Genomic DNA, 20,477 nt, shown 5'->3' with positions numbered 1-20,477 from the left:
GAGGTACCGCACCCTTACTAAATATGTTCTTAGTTATGCCCAATTCCAAATATAGTGGAATTCGGTCGTGGTCATTAATCGACTTGGATTAGCTAACTTGGTTTGTCGACTTTTATTAGTCGATTTGGATTAATCGACTTTCTGCCGGTGAGTTCAAATACAAATATTATACTATTTTGGGGTTTTTTTTTTTTTTTTTTTGGTTTTTGATTTAGGGACTATATCTCTTTCGCCAATAAGCCCACTCCTTTAATATTTATTATAAATAAAGGAAAAATTCATGTATAAGACAAAATTATCTCCAATCTTTTACACTAAATTCTTAATTGTAACCCCAATTTAATCAACTTGACATAAAAAATCCAATTTTGATTTTTTTTAAAAAAATTGTTTTTTAAAAAATTATTTTTTCTACCGCCAGATTCCGGCGTTGACTTTTTTTTTTTTTATAATTTTGTTTGATTTGTTGACAAGTCAACGTAATTATATTACTGTCGTTGGCAGTAAAATGACTGTAACACAATAATATTACTGTCAACCACATCGATATTATTATTTTTTTTTTCGGGTTTTTTTGTTTTGTTTGAGTTATTCACGGAATAACGTAATAATATTACTGTATATTATTGTAATATTACTGTAAACACAATAATATTACTGTGGTTGACGGTAATATTACTGTTGTTATAGTAATATTACTGTCACTCATAGTAATATTAATTCTTTTGGCTTTTTATTATGTTTACCTTTGTTGACGGGTCAACATATTAATATTACTCTATTACACAATAATAATGACTTTTGTTGTTCTAATATTACTGTGCTGGAGATTAATATAGCACAATTATTGTGTTAAACTGTAGTATAGTCAATTTTACTATGTTTAACAGTAATATAGTTAATATTACTGTCAACCACAACAACATTGCTCTTTAAACGGGGGCAAAAAGTTGTTAAGAAAATCGAAAAAAGTCAACGCCGGAAACCGGTGGCGGAAAAATCAGGAAGAAAAAAAGTCAATACCGGACACCGGCGGTCAACGATGGTGACAGACAAAATTGTCCATAAAATTGTGTTTTGGGTTAAAATTGAATAATTTGTGAAATTTGGGATCAAATTGAGGTTCGATTAAAATAAATGATGAAATTGGAGCATATTAAATTATGATGGGCTATTTTAGTCTTTTACAAACCACTAGACCATGTGTGGACTTTTTTGTAAAAGAGTTTATTATGTGAACATCTTTATGAATAAGTATCCATTGTTATTTGTAAATTGCCCTATTTTTTTGTTTCATAAGTCTCAAGTGAAAATTGATTTTTTTTTTTTTTTTGGTTTTTAAAGAGTGAGCTTAATTATCCACGTACAATTAGAAATGTGGCACACTCAAATTGCCCTATAAAATATAATTATTGTGGTGAACACTTTGGCTATGTTTGGTAAGCTTTTGAGCTTCTATTTTCATTTTATTCTGGAGAAAGATGTTTTGGGAGAAGAATTTGAAAATAAAATTAAGTTTGTTTGTGTTTTGAGAGGAGATAATTTGTATTGTAGCAAGTCAAATCATGTCTAAAATGTGTTGGAAAAAGTTATTTTGAAAGAAGAATTTGAAGGATAGCTTAGGGGAAAGTTTTTTTGAAAATATTTCAAAAAAATAATTTTATTTTGGTGGAAAGAATGAAAAGAATTTGAGACAAACGTAGCCTTTGCAATCTAAACCAATTTAGGATACCTCAATTTATCTTCTTCAGTGAATCTCAAACAATGTCTTCTTTCTCCACCACCACCACCTACACTCTCCTCCTCCTCCTCCTCCTCGCCGCCGCCAGCTCATCTTTGACCGCAGCGGCAGAATCCCCGAAACCGACTCCATGGCCGCTCCAATTCCACTCCATTCTCCTTGTAAACTTCAGCGGGTCCCTCAGCCTAATCGATCTCTGGTATGATTGGCCCAAAGGCCGCAACTTCAACATCATACAAAGCCAGCTCGGCGAGCTTTTGTACGATCTCGAGTGGAACAACGGCACCTCCTTCTTTTACACACTCGATTCCAACAAAAAGTGCCGCTCGGCTCAGCTCGAGGTCGGGATTCTCCGCCCTAATTGGCTTGACGGCGCCGTTTACCTCGGCCAGGAAAACGTCGACGGTTTCCTCTGCAACGTGTGGCAGAAGGTTGATTTCATTTGGTATTATGAGGATGTCGTTACCAAGAGGCCTGTCCATTGGGTTTTCTACACTGGTAATCAATTTTTTCATCTTTTTCTATTCTATTTTTATTATTATTATTATTATTATTATTATTTTTTATCAGTGCATTTCAATTTCCTAGATGCTGGGTTGCAGTTCTCGATTTAGTTATTTATTTTTATCATTGGAGTATTTTACTTCTCTAATTGTGATTTAAAAGCAGAATGTCTAACCCAAGTTTACTTATTCCAGAAATCCCAGAAATCCCAGAAATATACAGATTAATCTCGATAAACTAATAATTTCGCTTAAATAATAATTTATCCCGGCCCCGGCGCGAAGTAAACGTGTTAAATTATTAGTTCGATAATTTAATATTTCACTAAATTAATAGAATTTTACTAGTCCCGATAGTATTAGTTTGTAGAGGTTGAATTAATATAATTTAATGGATGCTAAACTTAGTATGACTGTTCTAAAAAATGCCCAAGTTATTATTTCCTTTTTAAGCAGCCACTTGCCCCTCTCATTATTTTCAGCATTCAATTCACAAGCTGCGTAAAATGGATCTTAAAATTCATCTAGATCGAATTTTTGTATAGCTTATTGTATTTGATCAACCCCTGCTGTCATGTATGATGACCATTTAGTTGCACCTAACACAAAAATTGTGTGTGTGTGTGTGTGTGTGTGTGTGTGTGTGTGTGTGTGTGTTAAGATCAGCAGTAGTGTAGCAGTTCTAAGTTAATTATTGAATGTGAGACATTGAAATGGAGCAAATTCGTATAGTGCCGATAGATTTTTGGACCACAATCAAAGTTACTTTGCGGTGAGAAATATAAACAATTAAAAGATCATTTTAGACTAGCGTCTCGGAATCAAGAAATGCTGATTTTGGATTGGAGGAACCATACATGATGTTCTTTGAATTGATTTCATCTCTGGAATTATATCTAATGCAATTTGGATTTACTTTGTCATGTTCACCTTTTGAATTATAGGTAGATCAATCCATGTAATGACATTTGAAGTGGGAGCTGTGCTCGAAGATGCAAAGTGGCAAGCCCCTATATATTGTTTTGACAAGAAAGACACTCAAACTGATCTCAGACACAACTACAAGGTAGATGTCGGCTATTCGGAACCTCAAACAGAAGGTGTCCTAAGAGGTTCAATGCAGCTCTGAATGTAAAATTCCTCGTATTATTAATTTGGTTCTTGGAATTAATTTATCTTTTGTCTCTACCATAACATCTTGTACGAATGATACTAGGCTATTGTAACATTTTTATTGAAGTCATTTTAAATGGGGAAAAAATTATGAGAATTCAAGGATGCGTATGCGGAGAACATTATAAAGCACTGCACGACACATGCACTAAAAATGGATCCCAAAAAAATAAAATCTTTTAACTGTAAAATGTAATGTGCAGTTACACGTATAGACGGAGGCAGTATTGAAGAGATTTACGGTGGTGCATTTGTTTAGATTTAACTCCCCATTTACTATGTCTAAGAAGAATTATTACTTATATGTTGCATCGTATATGTGAATATTAGTGAGTTATTAATGCTGGATTGGGAGATAAGATGAGTAATGGATGACTGATATTGATTTGAGCCATTCCTAAAGCTGCTAAGTAGAATTGTGAGTTGGGATTTGCATGTAGTATTATGTATAGTGTTACTGCAGTGTTAACGTAGTGAAAACTTACGACTTGCGTGTTGTATTGTGTGTGTGACCATATAAAGATAGAATTTCGATTCTGGGGTTGAGAAATAAATTAAGTAGTGTTAATACAGAGTTGATGCAGTAATCAACACTGACTTTGACATTGAATAATCCGAAGTTGGATCTATATTTCTAAAGCTGCTCTCGGCAATTTTGAGAAACCTGAGTTGCTTGAAAATATTAGTTTTTGCATAGACTGATTATTTACTTTGTTTGCACCTCTCTTATTTGACAGTCCTGAGGCTTTTCAGATAGTTGCTTTGTATTTTCTCCATAATACTCGCAATATCGTAGTTTCTGCTGTCACCGTTCACCGGTATGTAGCTATTTAATAGCATATGCATATCTATTCATCTATGTCTTCATATGCCATTTGCTTTTATTTCATAACATTCCCATGGCATGCTAGTTTAAACATCGAAAATTGATAAAGGTTTCTATTTTGGCACGTAAATTAGCTACTAAAACCACCATGAAAATCGAACTATAACCTTCAGACTACAAAACCGAATACTAAACATAAAACGTCTCTACGCGGCAAAGTAGATTAAATTCACTAAGGACCCTCCTTTATGGTCGTTTGCACATTTGTTTGTTCTCTTGTCTCGGTCACCTGCTTTTTTCTGTACTGATACCTATTTGCTGCATACAAGAACACACAGAAGTTGATCACACTCATCACAGTCAGCAGCCAGTAGAAATAGTCAAACCTTCCAGTGTTTATATTCTGCGACAGCCAAGATGGTTTCCTCTTCTCCAAATCTCCGGTCAAAGACTTGACAATGTTGTTCAATATAGTGGCGGCAAAGCAGCCCAAACCACCAGCAACGGCGGCATAAGCGGACCCTATGCTTCTCATTGCATCTGGCGCCTCTTCGTAAAGAAATTCCAGTAAACCGACAATGCAGAACACTTCAGCTATTCCTATCAAGCAGTACTGTATCAACAGCCAGTACGCACTCAGGTCTTCCATTGGGGTTAAGAAACTAGCCTCGTACCCGTGTTGTATGGCGTAATGTCTTCTATACCCCTCAAAAACTCCAGCCCACGCGACAGATACTATCGAAACTGCCAAACCGATGCCTACCCTTTGCAGCTGAGATGCTCCGTGTGGATGCCCTGTGATTTTTCTTGATAACGGAACGAAAACCGAGTAGTAGAGAGAGAGGAAAAGGAATATGCTGAGCCCTGGAAAAACGGGCATGCATGTGACGGGAAGTTTGAGATGGCCCATGTGAGTGTTTAATGTGTACGCTTGTTGTACTGAGAGCGTCAAATACTCGGTTAAGATTAGATTGAGCATGATTGTGCATGCTGGAATCGGGAGGAGTTTTATAAGGATTTTTATTTCTTCGACTTGTGTGACTGTGCAGAGCCTCCACGGGCTTGGATCGAGGCTATCTTCTTTCAGTTTCAGAGCCGCTTTGTCCAAACACCTACATTTTCGAAATGTTCAATATACTACTGTAAAACTCTACATGTAAAAGAAAAATAAAGAATTGTGGTTACCTGAAATCTTCAGTGTGGGAAATCTTGGCGCTACCCTGGATGGCAGATCTTTTGCCTTGAAGCTCGTACAATCCCACGATTTCACTGCTCTCGAAAGAAGCGTTTCTCTTTCGAAAGGCAGCGACGAGGACTTGTGCCACGCGGGTGAGTGGGCTGCCACCTGGCAACCTATGCCTATAGAGAGGAGTGCCCAGAAAGAAAACAAAGTTTGACATGCCCATGGCAATGGCTAATGATCCAAATGCAGAACCCCATCCGTGTTTTATTTGAATGTAGACCACTGCTGTAAATGCCACAATTGCTCCAACAGTGACCGAAAGGTAGAAGAAGTTGAAGAATCTGTCGAGGTGGTCCTTGTAGTCTTTGCTTCTTTCGTCGAATTGGTCTGCGCCAAAGGAAGAGACGCACGGTCTAATGCCAGCAGCTCCAAATCCAGTGATGTACAGGACTGTGTAGAGGTAAAGCATCTGCCACGGCTTTGCAGGTTCACAGTTGCCTAGTAGAAGTGCTATCTGGTCGCATTTGTCTTGATTCGGCATTAGAATGGTCAGTGTTCCGCACAGGGTTATTCCTGTTAGACCCTCCATGAAAGAAAATAGAATAAAGAATGAGATTAATGGACATGTTAATTAGCTCAGATGGTTAGAGCGTCCGCTAAAAACAAGAAACGAAATATCACCATTTTTAAGAATCTTAGTCTTAAAAACTATGCATATATATATGTACCACAAGGTAGATCGTTGAGAAAATGGCGATTGTCCAGTATCGACCAAGATATGCGTCGGCGAGGAACCCACCGAGCACAGAGGAAGCTTGTGATATTCCTAAGAAATTGTTGACTGCATTTGCCGAACTCTCGAAAGGTCGATGCATGACGTAGAACATGAACGCCACCATGTTCACCGACAGTCCAAAGTAAGCCATTCTCTCTGCCATTTCATTCCCTGGACAAAAATTATTTAAATTGAGATCAAATTTTCCATCAAAATCCAAAAAGAGAGTTTTGTTTCAGAATGGAAAAGAAGAGTACCGAAAATGAAGAAAGCAGCAATCCAACCACCAGTCTTGGACATGGTGAAGTCGGAAATGGGCTTTCCATGGATGTTAACCGGTGTTGCTCCACAGCTAGTGTAGCCACCTCCAAGGGCTGTTCGTCTGTCGTCGGATTCGAGGAAATACAAACCGAGCCTTTTCCTCCTATGAGATCTGCTCGTGTTTGATTCCACACTCGCCGGAGTATCTGGCAAAACTTCAGGTGACTTGATTTCTCTCGAATCCATTTCTCTATTACTGTGTTGTCTCTCTCCAAGCCGAAACAGATATATATACTGAAATAAATTAAATGTACGGTCACCAAATTTGGTATATCAACATCATGTTCTTCATTTATTCAATGTCAAGACTGTTGGGAATTATTGCAGAATACCACCACTTTAGAGAGAGAGAGAGGAGAGAGAGAGAGGACCATAGGTCATTAATGCAGCTGCAATGATGGTTGGGGGATTAACTAACATAAGCAGAATATTTTGACAGCAGCATACACTAGTTAGTGCATGTAAAAAAGGATTAGGTAGTAGCTATTATTTCTATTCCTGGTCAATGATGGTTGTGATTAAACTTAAGAAGAAATTTAATACAGAAAAATCAGCAGTGCGAAATCACTATATACTGATTACTTTTCAACGTAGGAAGTTTACAATGATTCTTGACCCAAGAGTGAAATAATAATAATAATAATAATAATACTATGAAGTAGTATGGTTGAAGCAAAAGGGAGCCAAAAGTAATAAATGTGTGATAGCATAGAATGCAATAAAGATGACTCAACTAACACAGCACACACTGATAGATAGAAAGAAAAATGGGACAAGTGAAATATTAGTCATAATAGCACAGTAAGAAGCAGCATTCATTGCAGCAGCTGAGAAGAGGGTGGTTGGTTGGCTCATACCCCATCTCTCTTTTTTATTCTACTATACTCATAGAATGGGACTCTTTTTTTTTTCATCATTTCCTTTAGTTATTGAATTTAAGTTTTGGAATGCATATATTATTCTAATTAAGGTATATAGTAATTTTCAGAATGAGTAAAACTCTACTAGTATTTCTGAATTTAAAAATAATTGGTTCCGTAAGAAAAAAGACAATGTTGTTTGCTGGCTTGTCAAGACAAGGTAGCCCATTACACGTACGACTATTTGGTCATGAGTTCGAGACACCATCAGGGGAATTGGGTAACTAGTAACTGCCCTGAAAAAAAATGTTGGTTCGCTGGCTATGCAGTTACTACCCTGACCCATTAGTATTTAAGACGAATATTGGGAGTCCATTTCGCTCCATGGTCATTTTTTTATTGGACCAGCCTTATTATTTTTGGTCTTAATGTGGTCTGTAATATAGTTTACAGTCCTTTTCACGGCCGAAGATAACTGTCCCAACTTGTCAAAACGTATGGCCCTTGTTACATTAATCTACTTCAGCTGCTACTTTGAACCCTTTAATTCAACATTATAGAATATGTTTTCAATACAAGTCTCAACCTTCAAAATTTTTGTCAAATACTGTCTGAATTTCCAAGTATTTATATGTTGAAGTGTTTTTTAAATAATATTGTTACCAATTCGACAATTGTTGATATAGACACCCATAATTTTGGCCAGTGTTCTAAAAATCGGCCGAGGCGGCCGATTAATCGGTCGCCGGGCGGAGGCGGTCCAAAACCTTTACGATTTTAGTGTAAAGTTTTGAAAATTTGGTTTTTTGCCTGTGAGGCGGTTTGAGGCGGTCAAACCTTTAAGGCGGGTCAAACTTCGGTGGCAAAAATCGGCAAAAAATTGGTCAAAAATCGGTTTATATATTTATTTTTATTTATTTTATTTATTTTTTTTATAAATAAAATAAAAGTTGGGATTTTTATAAAAAAAATATGAGTTTATGCTTTTATTTTGTTTATGTTAATTATTATTGTTAAAAAACTAATGATATATGCCAATAATGTATGTAAATTAAAAAAAAAATGCCTTTTTATTTATATTTTATAAGGATATTTGTGTATTATGATCTTATTATTATTAAACTTTTATTATGTTATTAGAATATATACATGATGGAGATATAACTATGTTTAAATATTTTTTATTTATGTTTTGAGTATTTATAAATAATATCTACAAATATATTATATTAAATTTTAAAAACCGATTTATTTCCAATTTATCACCGATTAATCACCGCCGCACCGATTAATCGTGAGTCGGTCCCTGACCGCCTCGGACCCGATTACCGTTTTTTACAACCTTGATTTTGACTAAAAGATAAAATTGTATTTTTTTCAAAAAGAATAAAAATCAGGCCCAAAGCCCAAGACTTCTATCCGGGCTTGTAGCCCGAAATAGATTTTTTTTTACTTAATAGTCATTTCGGGCTTGAATCCCGGAATCGAAACAAATTTCGAGCTTTGAAACAAATTTCGAGCTTTGTTACCTGAAATTTAGTTTCGGGCACTGAAGATGGAAACCCTTTATTTTTTAAATAGTGAAAACTAATTGTAATAATTAATGTATAAAATAAAAGGGCGATGGCAAAAAGGCCCATGACATGGGACTTAAATGCACATTGGTCCACAAAAAAAAAAAAAAAACAATATATCAATTAAACCCATCCCCATGTATTTAGTCTAAAATACCCTCCATAATATAATTCTTATCAAGTCCATCCATTATGCTCTAACTTCCTTAATATTACACATTGACCCCGGATTTAAACAAATATATCTCACATTAACCCCAAAAGTATTTTTTTTCAGAAAAGTATTCTTTTTTTCCGACCAGATTCCGGCGTTGACTTTTTTTTTTTTTTTTTTGAAAACTTTTTTTTTCCTAAATTTTTTTTCCGGCCGGTAAACCACCGTTGACTTTTTTTTTTCGAAATTTTTGTTTTTTTCTTAGAAAAAAATATTTTAATTAATATTATTGTCTTGGCTACTAAATTACTATCTCAGACAGTAATATTATTGTTTATGACAGTAATATTATGAATATTATTTTCCCGAACAGTAATATTATTGTCTAAGACAGTTAAATTACTGTTGGAGACAGTAATTTAGCAGCCAAGTCAGTAATATTAATTAAAATAATTTTTTTTAAGAAAAAAAATTTCTAAAAAAAAGTCAATTAACAGTTAAATTACTGTCTCCGATAGTTAAATAACTGCTGGAGACAGTAATTTAGCAACGAATACAGTAATATTAATTAAAAATATTTTTTTTAAGAATAAAAAAGTCAGTTAACAGTTAAATTACTGTCTCCGACAGTTAAATAACTGCTGGAGACAGTAATTTAGCAACGAATACAGTAATATTAATTAAAATATTAAAAAAAAAGTCAATTAATAGTTAAATTACTGTCTCCGACAGTTAAATAACTGCTGGAGACAGTAATTTAGCAGCGAAGACAATAATATTAATTAAAATATTTTTGAAGAAAAAAAAAAGTCAATTTAACAGTTAAATTACTGTCTCCGACAGTTAAATAACTGCTAGAGACAGTATTTTAGCAGCCAAGACAGTAATATTAATTAAAATATTTTTTTTAAGAAAAAAAAATTATATAAAAAAAAAAAGTCAACGCCGCAGATCGGCGGTGACCGGCGGGTCTCTGATGGTGGCGGGTCAAAATTGGGGTCAAAATTGAAATTAGGGTTAAAATTGGTTAATTGATAAAATTTGGCTAAATTGGGGTGTAAATCATGAAATTGGAGTTGAATTGAGTTTCAATGAATTGGGGATAATTTGGTATATATAAAAGGATTTTCCTTATTTGCAAATAAGTTTGAATGAGCTGGATTCATTTGAAAGACAAAAAAGTTTGATGTCCCTCTTTTAATTAAGTGCCCTTGTCATGGACCTATTTGTCATTTGCCCAAAATAAAAAGGTTCACTTATTCATATTAGTTTTGAATAAATCACTGCGTTGTTTCTTTTTTCTGGACTTGTTAAAATATACTTTTAAGATCCAGTAGCCTCAAATTTATCAAATAATAAAAGGTAAATTACAAACACCCCTGAGGTATGGTCAAATTACAAAAACCCCCCTCTTGTTTGGATAATTACATTTACCCCCTCAACTATGATTTTTTCTTACGCCTACACCCTTATGATGCCAAATTCAACATAATCATCTAGATTATGTGGAATCTGCTCTAGTTTGTACTCGTTTTGTGCAAAAATACAGTTTTCGATGCACCACAAACTGATATATACAAGCTAAAAATCACATATTGTGATCATCTTGCTTCATAATGTAGAGTTTGAATGGTATAAAACGGGTAAAAAAGTGATACTATTTCATATAATCTCGAAGATTCCACTAAATTTGAGGAGCTAAGGGTGTGGTTGTAATTGTCGAAACAAGAGGGGTCTTTTTGTAATTTGACCATACCTAGGGGGGTGTTTGTAATTTACCCAATAATAAACAATAGGATAAATTACAACTAACCCCTGAGGTATGGTTAAATTACGAAAACCCCCCTCTTGTTTGGGTAATTACAACCACCCTCCTCAACAATAAATCTTCTTACACGTCCGCCTTTGCGGTTTCAAATTTAGTGGAATCTTCGAGATTATATGAATTATTATCACTTTTGTACCCATTTTATCCCATCCGAACTCCACATTTTGAAGCAAGATGATCATAATATGTGTATTTTGGCTTGTATATATCAGAGTGTGGTGCATCAAAAACTCTATTTTTACACAAAAACGAGTACAAACTATAGCACATTCCATGGAATCTAGATGATTATGTTGAATTTAACACCATAAGAGCACCTTCCACCCTTAACAACCTTTTTCCACCAAATCATATTTTTTGGTGGTGAAAAAATAGTGTTATCTCCCACCCGTAGCACATCATTCTATAATTTCTCTATTTTTAGTGACAAAATAGTGTATTTAGTCTCACACCAATTCCATCAAATTTTACTCCAAATAATAAAATATTAATATTTCACCATTTTACCATTTATAGAGAATATGATTTGGTTTGTCTCCCATGGCATTTCACCAAATATATTACAAATTATAAGTTTAATGTTAATTGTAAATTTAGTCTATTTTATCACCAAAATATTGATTATGCATTTGATTTTAAACAATGATTTTATTAAGTATATAATTTAAAAATTATGATAAATATCAAAAATTTATTGAAACATGAATGAAAATCGACTTAGATTATTATAAATATAATAAAACCACAAATAAACAATAATTTCATTAATTATTTCCTAAAAACCTTACAAGATAAATTAATCATAAAAACATTACAACATAAATTAATCATAGAAACATTACTATATTTTTTTTTTGCCAAAAATATTATTTCACTGATAACATGGGTCTCATTAAAACCTTGTTTGAAAACTAATTCACTAATTAACACTAATATATTTACTATAAGCGTATTTATAAGTTGGTAATCACATGAAATTAGTTAATATAATAGTTTTATATGCTAATTATAAAATGATGTTAATTACACCAAATCCTATTTTCACTTCTATATTTGATACAAAAAATAGGATTTTGTGGAAATAATGGTAAAATGGTGGATGGGTGGGAGATGAAACTTTCTTCACCAAATATTTTGGTGAAAATATAGGATTTATGGATATAGTGATATAGAGTTTGACCAGGGTGGGAGACTAAACTAAATCACTATAATTTTAGGTGTAATGGTGATTTAGAAATTTAGGTTGGGAGACTAAAAACACCAAAATTAGATGATAAATATGGGATTGGTGATGGGTGAGAGATACTCTAAGAGCATCTCCGACCGGTTTCACCATTTTTTCACCAAATCCGATTTTTGGTGGTGAAAAAATGGGTTCATCTCCCACCGGTAGCACACTATTTTACCCTTTCACCATTTTTTGTGGAAAAATAGTGTTTTTGGTCTCCAATGGGTTTCACCAAAATTTAGACCAAATATTAAAATAATAATATTTCACCATTTCACCACTTATAGAAAATGGGATTTGGTTTGGTCTCCAATGGCTTTTCACCATATATGCCCCAAATTTATAAATCTAATGTTAATCGTAATTTTATTATATTTTATTTCATAAATATTAATTATAGATCCAATGTTAAGTAATAATTTTTTTAACTACATAATTTAAAATTTATGTTATCAATTTTAAAAATTATGTTTACAATTAAATGTCTTGTTCTGTATTTCATCAATTAAAGTGTGTTTCGTTAATCATTCTATTGTTGCTTGTTATATTTTATTAATAGCAATTAGCGTATTAGTTAAGTAAATAAATGAATTAATCAACACTAATAAAAAAATATACAAATTAATTAAAAATAAGCATATTTATACTATTAGAATTAATGTTTTTATTAATAATAAAATGTATTTATATTTTAAAATCTAATTTAGTAATTAACACCAATGTATTTACTAGGGGTGGTAAACAAGCCGAGCCGACTCGTAAGCTCGATGAGCCGGCTCGAGAGAAACTAGAACTTGAGTTTTTCGAGCTCGAGCTTTAGCCAGTTTTTAGTTGTTCGTGAGCTCACGAGCCGGCTCGTGAGCCTTATTTATTATTATTATTATTATTATTTTTTTATATATTATTTTTTATTTAAATAATGTATAATAATATCAAATATTATAGAAATAAATAAAAATAAAATGTGTATATATTAAACAATATATATAATTACAACTTATTGTTTATTTTGTAAAAAAATTTAAATAATTTTTAAAAATAATAAAATATTAATTAAAAAAATATTAAAAAAAAAACCTACAAAATGAGCTTAGGGTCGAACTCGAGCTCGATAAAATGGCTCGAGCTCGAGCCTAAAAAAAACGAACTCAATGAGCTCGAGCTCGAGCCTGCCAAAAGAGGCGAGATCGGATCGTGCACCCCCCTAATATTTATGATAAATATGCTAGTAAGTTGGTAATCATGTGCAATTAGTTAAACTCTTCATTTTATATGCTACTTAACAAAATGGTGTTAATTACACCAAATCCTATTTTCACCTCTATATTTGGTAGGAAAAATAGGATTTGGTGGAAAAAATAGGAAAATGGTAGATCGGTGGGAGATGAAAATTTCTTCACCAAAAAAAATGGTGAAAAAATAGGATTTGAGTATATGGTGATATGGGGTTTGACCACGGTGGGAGGCTAAAACCAAATCTCCATAATTTTAGATGTAATGGTGATATAGGAATTTCGGGTGGGAGGCTATAAACACCTAAATTAGATGAAAAAATGGCGATATAGTGATCGTTCGGAGATGCCCTAAGGGTGGAGGTGTAAGAAAAAATCATAGTTGATGGGGTAGATGTAATTATCCAAACAAGAGGGGTTTTTTCGTAAATTGACCATACCTCAGGGGTGATTGTAATTTACCCTAAACTATATAATTTATTAATACAATCCATTATAAGTAAGCTCATCATGATTTACTTATTCATAAAGGGGTTCAGATAAGAAACCATTTTACCAAAAATCCCAGATATTGTCTAGAGGTTTGTAAAAGACTAAAATACATCCTCACATTTTTGTATGCTCCAATTTCATGATTTTAATTCAATTTAACCTCAATTTGACCATAAATTTCGCCGGTTATTCAATTTTGACCAAAAATTCAATTTTTGGTATGATTTCGCCTGTCGGCACCGTTGACCGCTGGTCTCCGACGTTGACTTTTCCTCTTATTTTTTTCTTTTTTCTTCTTATTTCTGTCGCCGCTGATCGGCAGTCAACGTCGGTCTCCAGCGGCGTTGACTTTTTTTGTTTGAATTTTTTTCTTCAACATTTTTTGGCCCGTTTAAACAGTAATATATTGTTGTTGTGGTTGAAAGTCATATTAATTATATTACAGTTTAACACAATAATATTGCTATATTACTCTCTAGCACAGTATATTACCACAACAAAAATCACTATTATTGTGTAACAGAGTAATACTAATATTTTGACCGTTCAACAAAGACCAATATAATAAAAAAAAAAACCAAAATAGTTAATATTGATGTGGTTGACTGTAATAGGGGTGTGAACGAGCCGAGCTCGAGCCGAGCTCGCCTCTTTTGGCTGGCTCGAGCTCGAGCTTGAGTCTATTTTGTCGAGCTCGAGCTCGTCGAGTTCTTCTTTTTTTGGCTCGAGCTCGAGCTCGTGTTAATATTGTCGAGCTCGAGCTCGAGCTCGAGCCCAATCTCTTTTTTTTTTTTTTTTTTTTTAAATATTTTTTAATTATTATTTTATTATTAAAAATTATTTTAAAAAAATACAAAATAAAAACTAAATTGTGATTATATATTTTTTTAATATTTGTATTTATTTCTATAATATTTTATATTATTATACATTATTTAAATAAAAATAACATATAAAAAATAAAAAAAATAAAGAAATAATAATAATTCTGGCTCGCGAGCCGGCTCGCGAGCTGATGAACAACTAAAATCCGGCTCGAGCTCGGCTCGTCAGAAAGCTGGAGCTCGCGAGCTCGAGCTCGAGCTCGAAAACCTCGAGTCCGAGTTCGAGCTTTTTACGAGCCGGCTCGTCGAGCTCACGAGTCGGCTCGGCTCGTTTACCACCCCTAGACCGTAATATGTAATATTATTGTCAATCATATGACAGTAATATGTAATATTATTGTCAACCACGGTAACATTAGTGTAACGACAGTAATATTACCGTCAACCACAATAATATTATTGCGTTTACAGTAATATTACAGTAGTAGACAGTAATATTATTATGTTAATCAGTCAATAAATAAAAAATAAAAAAAAAAGCCAAAAGAAAATAATATTGATGTGATTGAAGTAACATTATTGTGTTTACAGTAATTTTATCGTCAACGATAGTAATATTATTACATTGACTTGTCAACAAATGAAACAAAATAAAAAAAAAAACCAAAACAATAATAGTATTGATGTGGTTGACAGTAATTGTACTGTCAGCGATAGTGTAATTACTGTTAATGATAGTACAATTATAGTCAACGTTCAACAGCGGACGTAGAAAAAAACGGAAAGAAAAATAAAAACAAATCAACTCCGAAAACCGCAGCGGAAAAAACAGTCAGAAAAAAAAAGTCAATGTCAGACCAGTGGTTAACGCCTGAAAAAGCAGACAACAAGAATAAAAACATAAGAAGTTAACGCCGGAAAATGGCGGCAAAAAAAAGTTTAAAAGAAGAAAAAGTCAAAATCGATGAAATTGAAGTTAAATTGGAGTTACAATTAGGTTTAAAGAGTTTGAGGTAATTTTGTCATATACGCTTTGGAGACCTTGTTTGTTGTTTATATTTAATTTTTATTTCTCCAATTGTTACGATGGAAGGCAATTCAGGAGATTCTCGCCCCGATCTTGGGTGGTGGTTATACGACAATCGACCCACCAAATTTTGAGGCACCTCTTCACCGGCGTCCGGAATCCACCTTCCGCTTCGTCCTCACAATATCTCCTTCTTGGTCCCTACCATCCTCGCCGAGGGCTTTGACTGGTTGCACTCAATTGATTGGGTTCATTACCGCGACGACGTCTCTAGGGTTTGTGACGGAGTTAGGGCTGGCGGCAAGGGATTTGGGGTGAGTACCTCGGTTTTTTTTCTTTAGTTGTTTTCATTTTGCAATTTGCAATTTCATGTTACATATTGTTTTCTCGTTTTGAATTTTTACTTCAGTTTGTTGTTTGCATTTGGCGAAGTCATATGTAGTCTTTTGTTTGCAACTCAATAATGCAAATTTTGGAAAAAAAAATTCAGTTTGTTGTTTGCATTTGGCGGAATCATTGGTATTTTGTTGTTTGCAATTCAATAATACATTTTCTAATTTTCACTTTGCTATTTACAGTTCACGGTTTCATAGGCTTCAGTTTGCAATTTGTAGTTCACGATAGACGGTGGCACAGTGGCGGTGCCATTTTTAGAGTATGAGTTTGTACAATAAACAGTATATATATATTTTTTGCGAATTTATTTAATTTTTTTGTTAATATTTTCAAGAGAGATGTTTGAAAATTTGTTTTCATAGAAAGGTTTTTAGGGGATTTGATTTGATTTGACTAAGGATATTTTTGACACAATATATATTATTAATTTATTCAAAATATGAATATTTTGACTTGAATTTATATACATAAATTATAATATAGAGGGAAATATAGCAAATTGTCCCCTTATTTTTATATTATAGTTATATATGGTGTGAATGCAAAATAAAAAATAAAAATAAAATAAAAATAAAAAAAAACCTAAAGAAAAAAAAAGGGGGTTAAATACACTTTACACCCTTAAATTATACTTTATGTAACACTTGCGTCTTTAAAATACCATTTGTAACACCTACCCTCTGAAGCACCATTGAATTTTAAGTTTTAACTAGTATTTCACCCGTGCGTTGCACGGATGTCAGTTTTGAATTGAGACAATAATAATAATACGAAAACAACTATCTCTTTATAAAACAGGAATGCAAGTAAAACAAAATGGAAGGAAATAAAAAAAACATAAACTTTATCCCTTAATTTTGAGTTGTAACATGTGAAATTTAATTAAATATTACAAAGAAGAAAACGCGGAGCGCGCAAAACACGATATGAAGATTAAGTGAAATTATTTTAAACAGATGGTATAAATCTATTTCGTGGAATGCAATCTACTACACCATGTCAATCTTCTACAAAATAACTAACTTAACAACAAACACGGTAGCAGAGAAGTAACACAATAGATATTCAAATTAAATAACCTGCAAGTTTATTACAAATGACGTTAAATTAGTGATGCACATTACTCAAACAACAATACAACTTATAAATATTCCAAAAGAGATACGATGTATACGTCATTATTGATACCAATGCTGATACCAATACGGATACCAATACTGATACCAATATTGATACTAATATCGATACTAATACTGATACTAATTAATATCGATACTAATACTAATACTAATACTAATATTAATACAAATAGTAATACTAATACTAATACTAATATACTGATACTAATACTATTACTAATCGTAATCCTACAAATACTAATACGAATACCAATACTAATGATACCAATATTAATATTAATATTAATACTAATGTTAATGCTAATACTAATACTAATACTAATACTAATACTAATACTAATACTAATACTAATACTAATATTAATATTAATATTAATACTGATATTGATACTGATATTCGTACTGATACTCGTACTAATACTCATACTTATATTGATACTGATATTAATATTAATAGTAATACTAATACTAATACTGACACTAAGACTAATATAATACCAATACTCATACCCATACTGATACTACTGCTAATACTAACAATAAGACTAATATTAATATTAATACTAATAATATTTCTAATACTAATACTAATACAAATACTAATACTAATATCAATACTAATGTTAATAATGATACATACTAATATCAATGCTAATGCTAATACTAATACTAATATTGATATTGATGCCGATATTCGTGCTGATACTCGTACTAATACTCATACTCATACTGTGATATTATACTAATACTAATACTAATACTTATACCCATTCTAATACTAATACTAATACTAATACTAATACTAATACTAATACTAATACTAATACTAATACTAATACTAATACTAATACTAATACTAATACTAATACTAATATACTAATACTAATACTAATACTAATACTAATACTAATACTAATACTAATACTAATACTAATACTAATACTAATACTAATACTAATACTAATACTAATACTAATACTAATACTAATACTAATACTAATACTAATACTAATACTAATACTAATACTATTACTAATACTAATAGTAATACCAATACTAATACTAATACTAATACTAATACTAATACTAATACTAATACTAATACTAATACTAATACTAATACTAATACTAATACTAATACTAATACTAATACTAATACTAATAAGAATACTAATACCAATACCAATACCAATAATAATACTAATACCAATACCAATAATACTACTAATAATAGTACTAATAATAATACTAATAATAATACTGATACTGATACTGATATTGATACTGATACTGATACTAATACTGATACTGATACTGATACTGATATTGATACTGATATTAATACTAATACTAATACTAATACTAATACTAATACTAATACTAATACTAATACTAATACTAATACTAATACTAATACTAATACTAATACTAATACTAATACTAATACTAATACGCATACTAATACTGATACTCCTATTAATATTAATGCTATTACCAATACTATGTTAATATGCTAATCCTAATATTCTGATGTATACTAATGCTAATGCTAATATGAATATGATAATCCTAATGTTGATGTTAATCATTATTGTAATCCTAATATTATCCAAATTTTTATCTTATTCATAATCTTATTCCTAACACTAATCATAATTATATCCTTATCCTAATCTTAATTATAATCATAATCTTAATCCTAATACTAATCATAATCCTAATACTAATACTAATAGTAGTACTAATCATAATATTAATACAATCCTATACTAATATTAATCATAATCATAATCCTAATCCTAATACTAATACTAATTCTAATTTTATATTAATCATAATTATAATTTGAATCGGAGTCCTAATATTAATACTAATACAAAAACTTATATTCAATATATTAGAAATTAATATTTAATTATGTTATCAAATTGACATTAATATTTTTTTTTCAATATTATCAGTGTATAAGCAAATATTAACACATAGAAAGAACAATAATCTTGGATAAATTGCAAAAATCACCCTAAACTTAGGCTAAATTACGAAAAGCCCCCACATGTCGGTAATTACAGAGATCACCCTAATGTTTGTTTATGTCTTACATGATCTCCTTATGGTGTGATTTTTATGGAATCTTTTTTATTCCATGTAATATCCTAGAAAATGTGGATTCTACCCCTGCAACGTGACATTTCTTTTATCCTATTGTTTAAATAAAAAAATTACCCACATGTAGGGGTGAGCAAGTCGAACCCATCAACCCGCTACACCCGTCAAACCCGTGAAAAACCGCCCCGTTGGGACCGGACGGATAGATTCATCCAAAGGATTGGGTCCTAAAATGGTGAAGAACCGTGGGTTTTGGTCTTAGATGGGTTCAATTTTTTTTAATACCCGTGAAACCCGTCCCGCCCCGCCATACAAAACGACGTCGTTTTGCTTACATTTTATAGTATAATAAATTAATAGTATTAATGAATAAATAAAGTATCTCTAGTGTATCAAATACATAAATCAACTAAACTATAATTGTGGAAGTAATAGCTTTAAAGATTAGGCTTTTGAGATCCTACACCGGGCGAAATACACCGGGTAGATCTCTACCATTCATATACACACAAATACACACACACACACCCACATTGGTATGAGTAGATCAACGGTAAAAAATCACCGGTGTAACCTTCACCGGGTGTAGGATAGATAAAACCTAAAGATTATGAAAATCCCTAAGAAAATGTTGGAAAAACGATATATACAACGGTCAACACACGGCAGAAAAAAAAGGAAGAAAATGGTGTTGAATGGAGCTGAATAGCGTTGGTTATGCTTGAAAATGCTGTATTTATTTTATTAAATTTTATCTTTTAAGTTATGAATTAGTTACTTTTAGTTTTATAGTATTTTTTTATTTTCTCTTGACATTTACATTATTTATGTTTGGTTTGAATTTAAGATTTTAGGTTATTCATTTTAGTTTCTAATTATTCTCTCATAAAACTTATAAATTATATATATAAAAAAAAATAGTTTAGACGATAACGGGTTTCGACACCTGAAGGTTGGGTCCTACTACAAACCCGCCATGGACCCGTCTATCGTAAACCCGTTAAAAACCCACAAGTTTGGTTCTTCAAAATCAAGAACCGTTGTTTGACGGGACGAGGGCGGGTTTTGATAGAACCCGCGGGTTTATGTCCC

General features: G+C 32.1%; 2 protein-coding genes across 2 annotated transcripts; one reads left to right on the top strand and one right to left on the bottom strand.

The window, feature by feature from the left end:
- The first annotated feature begins 1,317 nt into the window (after positions 1 to 1,317).
- LOC105968061 (uncharacterized protein At4g14100) lies at positions 1,318 to 6,343 on the top strand. Its single transcript, XM_012992668.2, has 2 exons — positions 1,318 to 2,239; positions 3,189 to 6,343. The coding sequence occupies exons 1-2, from the start codon at positions 1,765 to 1,767 to the stop codon at positions 3,371 to 3,373; spliced, it is 660 nt and encodes a 219-aa protein (XP_012848122.1). The 5' UTR covers positions 1,318 to 1,764; the 3' UTR covers positions 3,374 to 6,343.
- On the bottom strand, positions 4,344 to 7,242 carry LOC105968060 (Major facilitator superfamily protein). The gene is made up of 4 exons (XM_012992667.2): positions 6,459 to 7,242; positions 6,155 to 6,372; positions 5,429 to 6,009; positions 4,344 to 5,355 (listed from the first exon to the last, which is right to left on the bottom strand). The coding sequence occupies exons 1-4, from the start codon at positions 6,706 to 6,708 to the stop codon at positions 4,476 to 4,478; spliced, it is 1,929 nt and encodes a 642-aa protein (XP_012848121.1). The 5' UTR covers positions 6,709 to 7,242; the 3' UTR covers positions 4,344 to 4,475.
- Between the last annotated feature and the right edge of the window lie 13,235 nt (positions 7,243 to 20,477).

The sequence above is a fragment of the Erythranthe guttata genome, chromosome 11 (assembly GCF_056151865.1).
Source record: "Erythranthe guttata isolate IM_541 chromosome 11, IM_541, whole genome shotgun sequence".
Lineage (NCBI taxonomy): Eukaryota > Viridiplantae > Streptophyta > Magnoliopsida > Lamiales > Phrymaceae > Erythranthe > Erythranthe guttata.
Note: the sequence above shows the minus strand (reverse complement) of the source record. Positions and strands in the feature narration are given on the sequence as shown.

What these genes read in the sequence shown, in the direction of transcription:
- LOC105968061 (XM_012992668.2), top strand. Translation starts at nt 1,765, where the DNA reads ATGTCTTCTTTCTCCACCACCACCACCTACACTCTCCTCCTCCTCCTC. An exon ending in CCATTGGGTTTTCTACACTG is followed by an intron (nt 2,240 to 3,188) that starts GTAATCAATTTT and finishes TTTGAATTATAG; the next exon opens with GTAGATCAATCCATGTAATG.
- LOC105968060 (XM_012992667.2), bottom strand. Translation starts at nt 6,708, where the DNA reads ATGGATTCGAGAGAAATCAAGTCACCTGAAGTTTTGCCAGATACTCCG. An exon ending in TCTCAACGATCTACCTTGTG is followed by an intron (nt 6,010 to 6,154) that starts GTACATATATAT and finishes TCTTTCATGGAG; the next exon opens with GGTCTAACAGGAATAACCCT. An exon ending in TCCCACACTGAAGATTTCAG is followed by an intron (nt 5,356 to 5,428) that starts GTAACCACAATT and finishes TCGAAAATGTAG; the next exon opens with GTGTTTGGACAAAGCGGCTC.